This window comes from Hylobates moloch, unplaced genomic scaffold, assembly GCF_009828535.3.
Source record: "Hylobates moloch isolate HMO894 unplaced genomic scaffold, HMol_V3 SCAFFOLD_11, whole genome shotgun sequence".
NCBI lineage: Eukaryota > Metazoa > Chordata > Mammalia > Primates > Hylobatidae > Hylobates > Hylobates moloch.
The window spans coordinates 97,662,254-97,677,378 of NW_026652286.1; the positions used below are offsets into that span (position 1 = coordinate 97,662,254).

Genomic DNA, 15,125 nt, shown 5'->3' on the forward strand with positions numbered 1-15,125 from the left:
CTGCAGTGGCGGCAGTGGTTGAGGCAGACCTGTCCTCAGGCCTTTTAGTTCTATACCTGGGTGCTGGTGACAATGGGTGTGGCATGTAGCTTTATAATAAGTCTAGAAGTCGGGTAATTTCAGTCTTTCAACTTTTTCTTTTTAATGTTGTGTTGGTTTTACCTCTCTACATAAACTTTATTTATTTATTTATTTATTTATTTATTTATTTATTTATTTATTTATTTATTATACTTTAAGTTTTAGGGTACATGTGCACAACGTGCAGGTTAGTTACATATGTATACATGGGCCATGTTGGTGTGCTGCACCCATTAACTCGTCATTTAACATTAGATATATCTCCTAATGCTATCCCTCCCCCCTCCCCCCACCCCACAACAGGCCCCGGTGTGTGATGTTCCCCTTCCTGTGTCTATGCGTTCTTAGTGTTGAATTCCCACCTATGAGTGAGAACATGAGGTCTTTGGTTTTTTGTCCTTGCGATAGTTTGCTGAGAATGATGGTTTTCAGCTTCATCCATGTCCCTACAAAGGACGTGAACTCATCATTTTTTATGGCTGCATAGTATTCCATGGTATATGTGTGCCACATTTTCTTAATCCAGTCTATCATTGTTGGACATTTGGGTTGGTTCCAACTCTTTGCTATCATGAATAGTGCTGCAGTAAACATACGTGTGCATGTGTCTTTATAGCAGCATGATTTATAGTCCTTTGGGTATATACCCAGTAATGGGATGGCTGGGTCAAATGGTATTTCTAGTTCTAGATCCCTGGGAATCGCCACACTGACTTCCACAATGGTTGAACTAGTTTACAGTCCCACCAACAGTGTAAAAGTGTTCCTATTTCTCCACATCCTCTCCAGCACCTGTTGTTTCCTGACTTTAATGATCACCATTCTAATTGGTGTGAAATGGTATCTCATTGTGGTTTTGATTTGCATTTCTCTGATGGCCAGTGATGAGCATTTTTTCATGTGCCTTTTGGCTGCATAAATTCTTCTTTTGAGAAGTGTCTGTTCATATCCTTCGCCCACTTGTTGATGGGGTTGTTTTTTTCTTGTAAATTTGTTTGAGTTCATTGTAGATTCTGGATATTAGCCCTTTGTCAGATGAGTAGATTGCAAAAATTTTCTCCCATTCTGTAGGTTGCCTGTTCACTCTGATGGTGGTTTCTTTTGCTGTGCAGAAACTCTTTAGTTTGATTAGATCCCATTTGTCAATTTTGGCTTTTGTTGCCATTGCTTTTGGTGTTTTAGACATGAAGTCCTTGCCCATGCCTATGTCCTGAATGGTATTGTCTAGGTTTTCTTCTAGGGATTTTATGGTTTCAGGTCTAACATGTAAGTTTTTAATCCATCTTGAATTAATTTTTGTATAAGGTGTAAGGAAGGGATCCAGTTTCAGCTTTCTACAGATGGCTAGCCAGTTTTCCCAGCACCGTTTATTAAATAGGGAATCGTTTCACCATTTCTTGTTTTTGTCAGGTTTGTCAAAGATCAGATGGTTGTAGATACATGGCATTGTTTCTGAGGGTTCTGTTCTGTTCCATTGGTCTACATCTCTGTTTTGTTACCAGTACCATGCTGTTTTGGTTACTGTAGCCTTGTAGTATAGTTTGAAGTCAGGTAGCGTGATGCCTCCAGCTTTGTTCTTTTGGCTTAGGATTGACTTGGCAATGTGGTCTCTTTTCCGATCCCACAGAAGTACAAACTACTCTCAGAGAATACTATAAACACCTCTACGCAAATAAACTAGAAAATCTAGAAGAAATGGATAAATTCCTCGACACATACACCCTCCCAAGACTAAACCAGGAAGAAGTTAAAATCTCTGAATAGACCAATAACAGGCTCTGAAATTGAGGCAATAATTAATAACTTACCTACCAAAAAAAGTCCAGGACCAGATAGATTCACAGCCGAATTCTACCAGAGGTACAAGGAGGAGCTGGTACCATTCCTTCTGAAACTATTCCAATCAATAGAAAAAGAGGGAATCCTCCCTAACTCATTTTATGAGGCCAGCATCATCCTGATACCAAAGCCTGGCAGAGACACAACAAAAAAAGAGAATTTTAGACCAATATCCCTGATGAACATCTATGCAAAAATCCTCAATAAAATACTGGCAAACGGAATCCAGCAGCACATCAAAAGGCTTATCCACCATGATCAAGTGGGCTTCATCCCTGGGATGCAAGGCTGGTTCAACATACGCAAATCAATAAATGTAATCCAGCATATAAACAGAACCAACGACAAAAACCATATGAGTCTCTCAATAGATGCAGAAAAGGCCTTTGACAAAATTCAACAACCCTTCATGCTAAAAACTCTCAATAAATTAGGTATTGATGGGACGTATCTCAAAATAATAAGAGCTATCTATGACAGACCCACAGCCAATATCATACTGAATGGGCAAAAACTGGAAGCATTCCCTTTGAAAACTGGCACAAGACAGGGATGCCCTCTCTCACCACTCCTATTCAACATAGTGTTGAAAGTTCTGGCCATCAGTTGCATTTCTTTTTCTTTTTTTCTTTTTTTTTTTTTTGAGAGAGTCTCACTCTGTTGCCAGGCTGGAGTGCAGTGGCGTGATCTCGGCTCACTGCAACCTCTGCCTCCCTGGTTCAAGCGATTCTCCTGCCTCGGCCTCTTGAGTAGCTGGGACTACAGGTTATGAGTTTTTACTGTGCCCCTTAGAGCTTAACCCCAGTTGTCTTGACAAGCTTCATTGTGCTTACTGACTTCTAAACAGTGCATAGAAAGTTATAATGGGCCGGGCGCAGTGGCTCACGCCTGTAATCCTAGCACTTTGGGAGGCTGAGGCGGGTGGATCACCTGAGGTCAGGAGTTCGAGACCAGCCTGATCAACATGGAGAAACCCCGTCTCTACTAAAAATACAAAATTAGCCGGGCATGGTGGCTCATGCTTGTAATCCCAGCTACTCAGGAGGCTGAGGCAGGGGAATCACTTGAACCCAGGGGGCGGAGGTTGCAGTGAGCCAAGATTGTGCCATTGCACTCCAGCCTGGGCAACAAGAGCAAAACTCTGTCTCAAAAAATAAATAAATAAATAAATAAATAAATAAAAGTTATAATGAAATCTAATATGAGGATTTACTTCATCAGATATTATTGACATACTATGCATAAGGCACTAAACAAAGTGCTAATATGTGTAATAGTTTGAAATTTGTGAAGTGCTATAAAATATAAAGCAATAATACTTTTATTTTGAAATACTGTATATAATACTATAACAAAATTGTTGTAGATTACTGTAAAGTGCTAGAAATGTGTTCAAATAGCATAATGAATAGTCTTTGGGGTCTTTTTGGTTTTGTTTTTTATAATTCCAACTTCTATTTTAGATTCGGGGGTACAGGTGCAGGTTGGTTACATGAGTATATTACGTGATGCTAAAGTTTGTGGCATAAATGATCCTGTCACTCAGATAGTAAGTATAGTACCCAATAGGTAATTTTCAGCCTTTGCTCCTCCCCTATCCCTCCCTCTAGTAGTCTTCAGTGTTTATTGTTTTCATTTTTGTGTCTATGTATACCCAAAGTTATCTCCCACTTATAAGTGAGAACATGCAGTATTTGGTTTTCTGTTTCTGTGCTAATTCACTTAGGATAATGGCCTCCAGCTACATCCATGTTGCTGTAAAGGACATGATTTCATTCTTTTATATGGTTGCATAGTATTCCATGGTGTATACATACCACATTTTCTTTATCCAGTTCACCATTGATGGGCACCTAGGTTGATTCTGTGTCTTTGCTGTTGTGAATAGTGGTGCGATGAACATATGAATGCATGTGCCTTTTTGGTAGAAGGATTCATTGAACCAAATTATGGGATTGCTGGGTCAAATGGTAGTTCTGAGTTCTTTGAAAAATCTCCAAACTGCTTTCCACAGTGGCTGAACTAATTTACATTTCCACCAACAATGAATAAGCTTTCCCTTTTCTCTGCAGCCTTGCAATTATCTGTTATTTTTTGACTTTTTAGTAGTATCTGTTTTGACTGGTGTTAGATGGTATCTCATTGTGGTTTTGATTTGCATTTCTCTGATGATTAGTGATGTGGAACATTTTTTCATATTTATTGGCCACCTGTATATCTTCTTTTGAGAAGTATTTGTTTATGTCTTTTGCCCACTTTTTAATGGGGTTTTTTTTTTGCTTTGCTTGGTGTTTTTTTTTTTTTTAGGTGGAGTCTCACTCTGTCTAGTGGCACATTCTCAGCTCACTGCAATGTCTGCCTCCCAGATTCAAGTGATTCTCGTGCCTATCTCCTGAGTAGCTGGGACTACAGGCATGTACCACCATGCCCAGCTAATTTTTGTATTTTTAGTAGAGACAGGGTTTCGCCATGTGGGCCAGGCTGGTCTTGAACTCCTGACCTCAGGTGATCCACTCGCTTTGGCCTCCTTATTTGGGGGAATTACCGGCATGAGCCACCACGCCTGGCCAGATTGTTTAAATTCCTTATAGATACTGGATATCAGACCTTTGTCAGGTGCATAGTTTGTAAATATCTTCTACCATGCTGTAGGTTGTCTGTTTATGCACCTGATAGTTTCTCTTGCTATGAGGAAGCTCTTTAGTTTGAGTCCCATTTATCAATTTTTGCTTTTGTTGCAATTGCTTTTGAGGATTTAGTCATAAATTTTTTGCCAAAGCTAATGTCCAGAATGGTACTTCCTGGGTTTTCTTCTAGGATTTTTATAGTTTGAGGTCTTACATTTAAATCTTTAATCCATCTTGAGTTAATGTTTGTGTATAGTAAAGGTAGGAGTCCAGTTTCATTCTTCTGCATTTGCCTAGCCAGTTATCCCAGCACCATTTATTGAATAAGGAGTCCTTTCCCTAATGCGTAGTCATTGGACCTAAAAGTTTCCTAGTTCCTTTTCAATGCTATTTCATCTTAATGAAAAAAAAAACTTTTAATTAGTAATCCATTTCTTCTCTTGTATTACTAACAAGTTGTCCTTCATCTTAATGGGCAACTGTTTCTGTAATAGAAGTATTATTATTATTGTTATTATTATTTTTTAAGACGGAGTTTCACTCTTGTCGCCCAGGCTGGAGTGCAATGGCACGATCTCGACTCACCGCAACCTCTGCCTCCCGAGTTCAAGTGATTCTCCTGCCTCAGCCTCCCAAGTAGCTGGGACCACAGGCGTGTGCCACCATGCCCGGCTAATTTTTGTATTTTTAGTAGAGACAGGATTTCACCATCTTGGCCAGGCTGATCTCGAACTCCTGACCTTGTGATCCACCTGCCTCTTCCTCTGAAAGTGCTGGGATTACAGGCGTGAGCCACCATGCCTGGCCGAAGTATTCTTTATTTAGAAGAATTCATTTAAGAAAACAATGACTGGTGTAGTAGCCATGTCAAAGGAAATATTATTGGATTATTTTAAGTGCTTTCACATGTATTTTCATTTATTTATAGTTTATTCATAGGATAACTGATTAAAGCCTGCCTCTAATATTTGCGAGATTGGGCTCATGTACAAATACAAGTTTACGTACCTTACATCTAAGTATTTTAATGTCATAAGCTGAGCTAAAAAACTGTTAAATGACATATATTCTATTGTCCTACCTTGACAAATATGATTTCATAGTGACTAGAAGGTCGGACTCAAATTTGTAATTCTTGAACTCCTCTGAGTTACATGCAGGAACATGAGTGGAGAGTCAGCCTCCAGTCCACCCCCTTTCTATTCTTACTCATACCTCTATTTTGTACTCAAAGAATTTTAGATATATGCTATGGTTCAACTCAGCCCAGATATCCAAGTTCTAGGTACATGCCCTGTAAGTAGTCACCCCTTAATGTCCCATTGAGCCTAGATGCGCACGAGAGGTGCAGCCTGCTCTGAGGAAGACAAAGGTGGGGAACAGAACTGTGTATACCCTAAAAACGGCCTTGGAAAGTTTGAGTAAAGAATTCCAGGGGCCTGGGTACCTAGAGCAGAGTATAGATGGGCAGTCATAGGTGCGTACCTTCCCCTAGTCAGGTGCGTACCTTCCCCTAGTCGCTTAGTCTCTGAGGACTATGGGAAGAGATATGGTCAGAGACGGGCCAAAGTGGGACTATTAAAAATGTAGGTCTCATGATAAGGGCTCCCCTCTTATCCAGGTCTGAGTGATTCTGCATTTATTCAGAAAACATTTATTTTTTATCTTCCATATCATAGGCACTGTCCTAGGCTCAGATGATGCAAAGATAAAATTCATTGCATTTCTTGAAGACCTCATAATCTAAGTTGGGGAGGGAGGATGAGAAACAAACATATTCAAATAAGTAATATAATTAGTGCAGTTGCCGAGATAGGTACAGAGTCCATGTGAGCACAGAAGAAGGGATTAATGATTTTATCTGGAGAGTTAGAGAAAATATTACACTTCAGTTGGGTTTGGGTGGATAAATATGTGTTTTGCAGGGAAGGGGATAAGGATGGTGAGTTAGGGAAACATATATAAACAGAATCAAGGTGGGAGGAAATAATAGTAGTATTCATGCAGAATTTTATAATTCACAAGGGCTTTCATATATTATCTAGTTTAGTACTTTTCAACAACAAAGCAAACATTTATTGAAAACTTACTACCTGCCAGGGACTGTTCTATATGCTGAGAATATAAAACTGGAATATATGACAGGATAGTACATATTTACAAATGGACTTAAGTGTGAATGTATCCCTTATGAACTTTGTAAACTTAAGCAAGTAACTTCACCTCTGAGCCTCAGTATCCTTAATTATATAATGGAGATTATAATATTGATCTTCTAGTTTGTTGATAGCATTAAATGGAGAAGCGTATGTAAATTACTTAACATTGTATCTGACATTTAATAAGATCTCAATAAAAAGTACCTGTTACTACCATGATGATGGTAGTGGTAGTGGTGGTAGTAGTGATGATGATGAAGATTAATAGGATGAGCACCAAGAGAGGACAGACAGTAGGAGAAAAAGAGACAAAAAATAATTATAATGCTTAAAGCGATAGTCTAGGGAGGTCAAGAAATGCTTTATAGATGAGTTAATACTCAAGCTACGTCTTAAAGGATGAATTGAAGTTTGCCAGATGTTGAAGGAGCTTAGTATGAAGCATAAGGTATGTCTGGGAAATAAAATAAAAATTTGGGGTGGCTAAACCCCAAGTGAAGTGAAGTGGCAGAGAATCTATAACGAAGTTGTTGAAAGATTTTTAAGGCAAAAGTCCTATAATCTTACTAGAATCTTATAAAGATCAGTCTGGCAGCTGCATATAGAATAATCTAAAAAAGAAAACTAAGGCAGAGTCCAGTTAAGAAGTTATTATAGTAGTTGTGGAGGATGATGAGGGCACTGGGAACAGAGAGTGACATATTTAATAATATTTAAGAAGTAGAATCCATAGATTTTGATGACCAAATTCTTAGTCTTGATGGGTTTGGTATTGAGAGCGGGGTCAAGGGTAGTTTCTAACTTTCTTCTTAGGTAATTGAATGAATGGTTAGTACCATTAATGTATATAGGGAATGTTCAAAGAACAGATTTTTCATGAAGCTAGTGAGTTCAGTTTGTGACCATCAGCTTCAGGAGCATGTGAAATATTAAGGGAGGTCTGATTTATATGCATGTGAAAATAACTAAAGTTCTGGGAACAATAGGAACTAAGTATTTCTTAAGGAATTTTCAAAATATGTTTCATCATGACATTGGATAAGGTACAGGGCTACTGCTGGGTGACAGAGAAACAAGCAGAGCTTTTGGTGGTCTTAAGGAGCTGCAGTAACAAAATTGGAGACTCAAGGGTCTCAAACATTTGATCAGTTTTCTCCTCAAGACATTTGCCAAAGCCTAAGAAAACATGAAGGCTTAATGGAAAATGAGTGGAAAAGAGACTAAGAATCTATTAGTCTGTGATGACGAGGAGATGTAGAGTTCAGGACCCACTGGGTTGGGGGAGGGGAGAAAGGGCCCAATGTACATATCAGGCTTTCAGTTGAGTTACGGAGAGCATACACTAAGAACATGGTCTAACTAGCAGTAGAATAAATCTTACCTAAATTACAAAGCAGCCTTGATTCTGCTGATGTCTGGACCAGATTAAGATGATGAACCGTGTACTTTCTGCCTAGCTGAGAAAAGTGTGAACTTTCTCTGGTTATGGATAACATCATTTAGAGCCTCTAAAAAAATTAAAACAATATTCAGTATTCAATCAAAAGTTTCTAAGTACACACTTAGAAGTAGATGTCCAAAAGCCAAGAGAAAGAAAAGACAACAGAAGCAGACTCAGGTGACACAAGGTACTAGTATTAGTAGACTTTAAAATAATTGATTAATGCGCTCAGGAAGAGGAAGAGATGGAGAAAATAGATGAAAATATGGAGAATTTCACCAAAGAACTGGAATCTATAAAATAGAATCAAATAGAAAAATATAATCTTAAAATAAGAACTCAACTGTATACACAATGAGGTACCACTTCAGACTCACTAGAGTAGCTTAAGGAGGGAAAGGCAACACACTTAACAGTACCAGATAGTGGCAAGGCTGTAGAACAGCTGTAACTCGTGTATTAGTATCATATATAGAAAAGAGCACAACCACTTTGGAAAACTGTTTAATATCTTAAACATAGAACTACTATATGACCCAACCAATTTATGCCTAGAAATTTAAGAAAAGTGGAAACATTTATAAAAACACTGAATCGTGACAGAATATATTCCTTTCAAGTGCCCATGGAACATTTTCCAAAGTTGATCTTACCTTTGGTTTATTTTTCACAGTATGTTTTGTAACTTTAGTGATATTACACTAGAAATCAATAAGCAGTATATTTCTAAAGGATCATGGATCAAAGAAAAAATTATAATGGCAATTAGGAAATACTTTTGAGAGAATAATAATGAAGATAAATCATATTAAAACTTTTTAGGGGGGTGGAGCCAAGATGGCCCAATAGGAACAGCTCCGGTCTCCAGCTCCCAGCCCCAGCGACACAGAAGACGGGTGATTTCTGCATTTCTGCTTGAGGTACCGGTTTCATCTCACTAGGGAGTGCCTAACAGTGGGTGCAGGACAGTTGGTGAAGCGCACTGTGCGCGAGCCGAAGCAGGGCCAGGCATTGCCTCACTCGGGAAGCGCAAGGGGTCAGGGAGTTCCCTTTCCTAGTCAAAGAAAGGGGAAACAGACGGCACCTGGAATATCGGGTCAGTTCCATCCTAATACTGCGCTTTTCCAACCGGCCTCGAAAACGGCACACTAGGAGATTGTGTCCCGCACCTGGCTCGGAGGGTCCTATGCCCACGGAGTCTCGCTGATTGCTAGCACAGCAGTCTGAGATCAAGCTGCAAGGCGGCAGCGAGGCTGGGGGAGGGGGGCCCGCCATTGCCCAGGCTTGCTTAGGTAAACAAAGCAGCCAGGAAGCTCGAACTGGGTGGAGCCCACCACAGCTCAAGGAGGCCTGCCTGCCTGCCTCTGTAGGCTCCACCTCTGGGGGCAGGGCACAGACAAACAAAAACTCAGCAAGAACCTCCACAGACTTAAATGTCCCTGTCTGACTGACAGCTTTGAAGAGAGTAGTGGTTCTCCCAGCACGCAGCTGGAGATCTGAGAACGGACAGACTGCCTCCTAAAGTGGGTCCCTCACCCCTGAGCAGCCTAACTGGGAGGCACCCCCCCAGTAGGGACAGACTGACACGTCATTCAACCGGGTACTCCTCTGAGACAAAACTTTCAGAGGAACTATCAGACAGCTGAATTTGTGGTCTCACGAAAATCCGCTGTTCTACAGCCACCGCTGCTGACACCCAGCCAAACAGGGTCTGGAGTGGACCTCTAGTAAACTCCAACAGACCTGCAGCTGAGGGTCCTGTCTGGTAGAAGGAAAACTAACAAACAGAAAGGACATCCACACCTAAAACCCATCTGTACATCACCATCATCAAAGACAAAAAGTAGATAAAACCACAAAGATGGGGAAAAAACAGAGCAAAAAAACTGGAAACTCTAAAAAACAGAGCACCTCTCCTCCTCCAAAGGAACGCAATTCCTCACCAGCAACGGAACAAAGCTGGATGGAGGATGACTTTGATGAGTTGAGAGAAGAAGGCTTCAGACGATCAAACTACTCTGAGCTACGAGAGGAAATTCAAAACAATAGCAAAGAAGTTAAAAACTTTGAAAAAAAATTAGAAGAATGGATAACTGGAATAACCAATGGAGAGAAGGGCTTAAAGGAGCTGATGGAGCTGAAAGCCAAGTTTCGAGAACTACGCGAAGATTGCAGAAGCCTCAGTAGCAGATGCGATCAACTGGAAAAAAGGGTATCGCTGATGGAAGAGGAAATGAATGAAATGAAGAGAGAAGGGAAGTTTAGATAAAAAAGAATAAAAAGAAATGAACAAAGCCTCCAAGAAATTTGGGACTATGTGAAAAGACCAAACCTACGTCTGATTGGTGTACCTGAAAATGATGGGGAGAATGGAACCAAGTTGGAAAACACTCTGCAAGATATTATCCAGGAGAACTTCCCCAATCTAGCAAGGCAGGCCAGCATTCAGATTCAGGAAATACAGAGAACGCCACAAAGATACTCCTCGAGAAGGGCAACTCCAAGACACATAACTGTCAGATTCACCAAAGTTGAAATGAAGGAAAAAATGTTAAGGGCAGCCAGAGAGAAAGGTCGGGTTACCCACAAAGGGAAGCCCATCAGACTAACAGCTGATCTCTCAGCAGAAACTGTACAAGCCAGAAGAGAGTGGGGGCCGATATTCAACATTCTTAAAGAAAAGAATTTTCAACCCAGAATTTCCTATCCCGCCAAACTAAGCTTCATAAGTGAAGGAGAAATAAAATACTTTACAGACAAGCAAACGCTGAGTGATTTTGTCACCACCAGGCCTGCCCTAAAAGAGCTCCTGAAGGAAGCACTAAACATGGAAAGGAACAACCGGTACCAGCCACTGCAAAAACATGCCAAATTGTAAAGACCATCGAGGCTAGGAAGAAACTATAGCAACTAACGAGCAAAATAACCAACTAACATCATAATGACAGGATCAGATTCACACATAACAATATTAACGTTAAATGTAAATGAATGGGCTAAATGCTCCAATCAAAAGACACAGACTGGCAAACTGGATAAGGAGTCAGGACCCATCAGTGTGCTGTATTCAGGAAACCCATCTCACGTGCAGAGACACACATAGACTCAAAATAAAGGGATGGAGGAAGATCTATCAAGCAAATGGAAAACAAAAAAAGGCAGGGGTTGCAATCCTAGTTTCTGATAAAATAGACTTTAAACCAACGAAGATCAAAAGAGACAAAGAAGGCCATTACATAATGGTAAAGGGATCAATTCAACAAGAAGAGCTAACTATCCTAAATATATATGCACCCAACACAGGAGCACCCAGATTCATAAAGCAAGTCCTCAGTGACCTACAAAGGGACTTAAACTCCCACACAATAATAATGGGAGATTTTAACACCCCACTGTCAGCATTAGACAGATCAACGAGACAGAAAGTTAACAAGGATATCCAGGAATTGAACTCAGCTCTACATAAAGTGGACCTAATAGACATCTACAGAACTCTCCACCCCAAGTCAACAGAATATACATTTTTTTCAGCACCACACCACACCTATTCCAAAATTGACCACATAGTTGGAAGTAAAGCTCTCCTCAGCAAATGTAAAAGAACAGAAATTATAACAAACTGTCTCTCAGACCACAGTGCAATCAAACTAGAACTCAGGATTAAGAAACTCACTCAAAACCGCTCAACTACATGGAAACTGAACAACCTGCTCCTGAATGACTATTGGGTACATAATGAAATGAAGGCAGAAATAAAGATGTTCTTTGAAACCAACGAGAACAAAGACACAACATACCAGAATCTCTGGGACACATTCAAAGCAGTGTGTAGAGGGAAATTTATAGCACTAAATGCCCACAAGAGAAAGCAGGAAAGATCCAAAATAGACACCCTAACATCACAATTAAAAGAACTAGAAAAGCAAGAGCAAACACATTCAAAAGCTAGCAGAAGGCTAGAAATAACTAAAATCAGAGCAGAACTGAAGGAAATAGAGACACAAAAGACTCTTCAAAAAATTAATGAATCCAGGAGCTGGTTTTTTGAAAAGATCAACAAAATTGATAGACCGCTAGCAAGACTAATAAAGAAGAAAAGAGAGAAGAATCAAATAGATGCAATAAAAAACGAAAAAGGGGATATCACCACCGATCCCACAGAAATACAATCTACCATCAGAGAATACTACAAACACCTCTATGCAAATAAACTAGAAAATCTAGAAGAAATGGATAAATTCCTCGAAAAATACACCCTCCCAAGACTAAACCAGGAAGAAGTTGAATCTCTGAATAGACCAATAACAGGTTCTGAAATTGTGGCAATAATCAATAGCTTACCCACCAAAAAGAGTCCAGGACCTGATGGATTCACAGCTGAATTCTACCAGAGGTACAAGGAGGAACTGGTACCATTCCTTCTGAAACTATTCCAATCGATAGAAAAAGAGGGAATCCTCCCTAACACATTTTATGAAGCCAGCATCATCCTGATACCAAAACCTGGCAGAGACATAACCAAAAAAGAGAATTTCAGACCAATATCCTTGATGAACATTGATGCAAAAATCCTCAATAAAATACTGGCAAACCGAATCCAGCAGCACATCAAAAAGCTTATCCACCATGATCAAGTGGGCTTCATCCCTGGGATGCAAGGCTGGTTCAACATACGCAAATCAATAAATGTAATCCAGCATATAAACAGAACCAAAGACAAAAACCACATGATTATCTCAATAGATGCAGAAAAGGCCTTTGACAAAATTCAACAACCCTTCATGCTAAAAACTCTCAATAAATTAGGTATTGATGGGACGTATCTCAAAATAATAAGAGCTATCTACGACAAACCCACAGCCAATATCATACTGAATGAGCAAAAACTGGAAGCATTCCCTCTGAAAACTGGCACAAGACAGGGATGCCCTCTCTCACCGCTCCTTTTCAACATAGTGCTGGAAGTTCTGGCCAGAGCAATCAGGCAGGAGAAGGAAATAAAGGGTATTCAATTAGGAAAAGAGGAAGTCAAATTGTCCCTGTTTGCAGATGACATGATTGTATATCTAGAAAACCCCATTGTCTCAGCCCAAAATCTCCTTAAGCTGATTAGCAACTTCAGCAAAGTCTCAGGATACAAAATTAATGTACAAAAATCACACGCATTCTTGTACACCAATAACAGACAAACAGAGAGCCAAATCATGAGTGAACTCCCATTCACAATTGCTTCAAAGAGAATAAAATACCTAGGAATCCAACTTACAAGGGATGTGAAGGACCTCTTCAAGGAGAACTACAAACCACTGCTCAATGAAATCAAAGAGGATACAAACAAATGGAAGAACATTCCATGCTCATGGTTTGGAAGAATCAATATCGTGAAAATGGCCATACTGCCCAAGGTAATTTATAGATTCAATGCCATCCCCATCAAGCTACCAATGACTTTCTTCACAGAATTGGAAAAAACTACTTTAAAGTTCATATGGAACCAAAAAAGAGCCCGCATCGCCAAGTCAATCCTAAGCCAAAAGAACAAAGCTGGAGGCATCACGCTACCTGACTTTAAACTATACTACAAGGCTACAGTAACCAAAACAGCATGGTACTGGTACCACAACAGAGACATAGATCAATGGAACAGAACAGAGCCCTCAGAAATGATGCCGCATAGCTACAACTATCTGATCTTTGACAAACCTGACAAAAACAAGAAATGGGGAAAGGATTCCCTATTTAATAAATGGTGCTGGGAAAACTGGCTAGCCATATGTAGAAAGCTGAAACTGGATCCCTTCCTTACACCTTATACAAAAATTAATTCAAGATGGATTAAAGACTTATATGTTAGACCTAAAACCATTAAAATCCTACAAGAAAACCTAGGCAATACCATTCAGGACATAGGCGTGGGCAAGGACTTCATGTCTAAAACACCAAAAGCAATGGCAACAAAAGCCAAAATCGACAAATGGGATCTCATTAAACTAAAGAGCTTCTGCACAGCAAAAGAAACTATCATCAGAGTGAACAGGCAACCTACAGAATGGGAGAAAATTTTTGCAACCTACTCATCTGACAAAAGGGCTAATATCCAGAATCTACAATGAACTCAAACAAATTTACAAGAAAAAAACAAACAACCCCATCAAAAAGTGGGCAGAGGACATGAGCAGACACTTCTCAAAAGAAGAATTTATGCAGCCAAAAAACACATGAAGAAATGCTCATCATCACTGGCCATCAGAGAAATGCAAATCAAAACCACAGTGAGATACCATCTCACACCAGTTAGAATGGCCATCATTAAAAAATCAGGAAACAACAGGTGCTGGAGAGGATGTGGAGAAATAGGAACACTTTTACACTGTTGGTGGGACTGTAAACTAGTTCAACCATTGTGGAAGTCAGTGTGGCGATTCCTCAGGGATCTCGAACTAGAAATACCATTTGACCCAGCCATCCCATTACTGGGTATATACCCAAAGGACTATAAATCATGCTGCTATAAAGACACATGCACACGTATGTTTATTGCGGCACTATTCACAATAGCAAAGAGTTGGAACCAACCCAAATGTCCAACAACGATAGACTGGATTAAGAAAATGTGGCACATATACACCATGGAATACTATGCAGCCATAAAAAATGATGAGTTCGTGTCCTTTGTAGGGACATGGATGAAACTGGAAAACATCATTCTCAGTAAACTATCGCAAGGACAAAAAACCAAACACCGCATGTTCTCACTCATAGGTGGGAATTGAACAATGAGAACTCATGGACACAGGAAGGGGAACATCACACTCCGGGGACTGTTGTGGGGTGCGGGGAGCGGGGAGGGACAGCATTAGGAGATACACCTAATGCTAAATGACGAGTTAATGGGTGCAGCGCACCAACACGGCACATGGATACATATGTAACAAACCTGCACATTGTGCACATGTACCCTAAAACCCTAAAGTATAA

The 15,125-nt window shown here is 40.0% G+C and overlaps 1 protein-coding gene across 8 annotated transcripts in view; it reads left to right on the forward strand.

The window, feature by feature from the left end:
* Positions 1-15,125, forward strand: part of CCDC15 (coiled-coil domain containing 15) — a 98,679-nt gene that overhangs the window by 56,226 nt on the left and 27,328 nt on the right. Inside the window, exon 16 of one of the 8 annotated variants that reach the window (XM_058446210.1) lies at positions 8,970-9,067. The exons of the other annotated variants lie outside the window; for them this stretch is intronic. Coding sequence (XP_058302193.1) covers positions 8,970-9,066 — 97 coding nt within the window. The 3' untranslated portion in view covers position 9,067. The remainder of the gene's footprint in view (positions 1-8,969; positions 9,068-15,125) is intronic. 8 annotated transcript variants of the gene reach the window in all.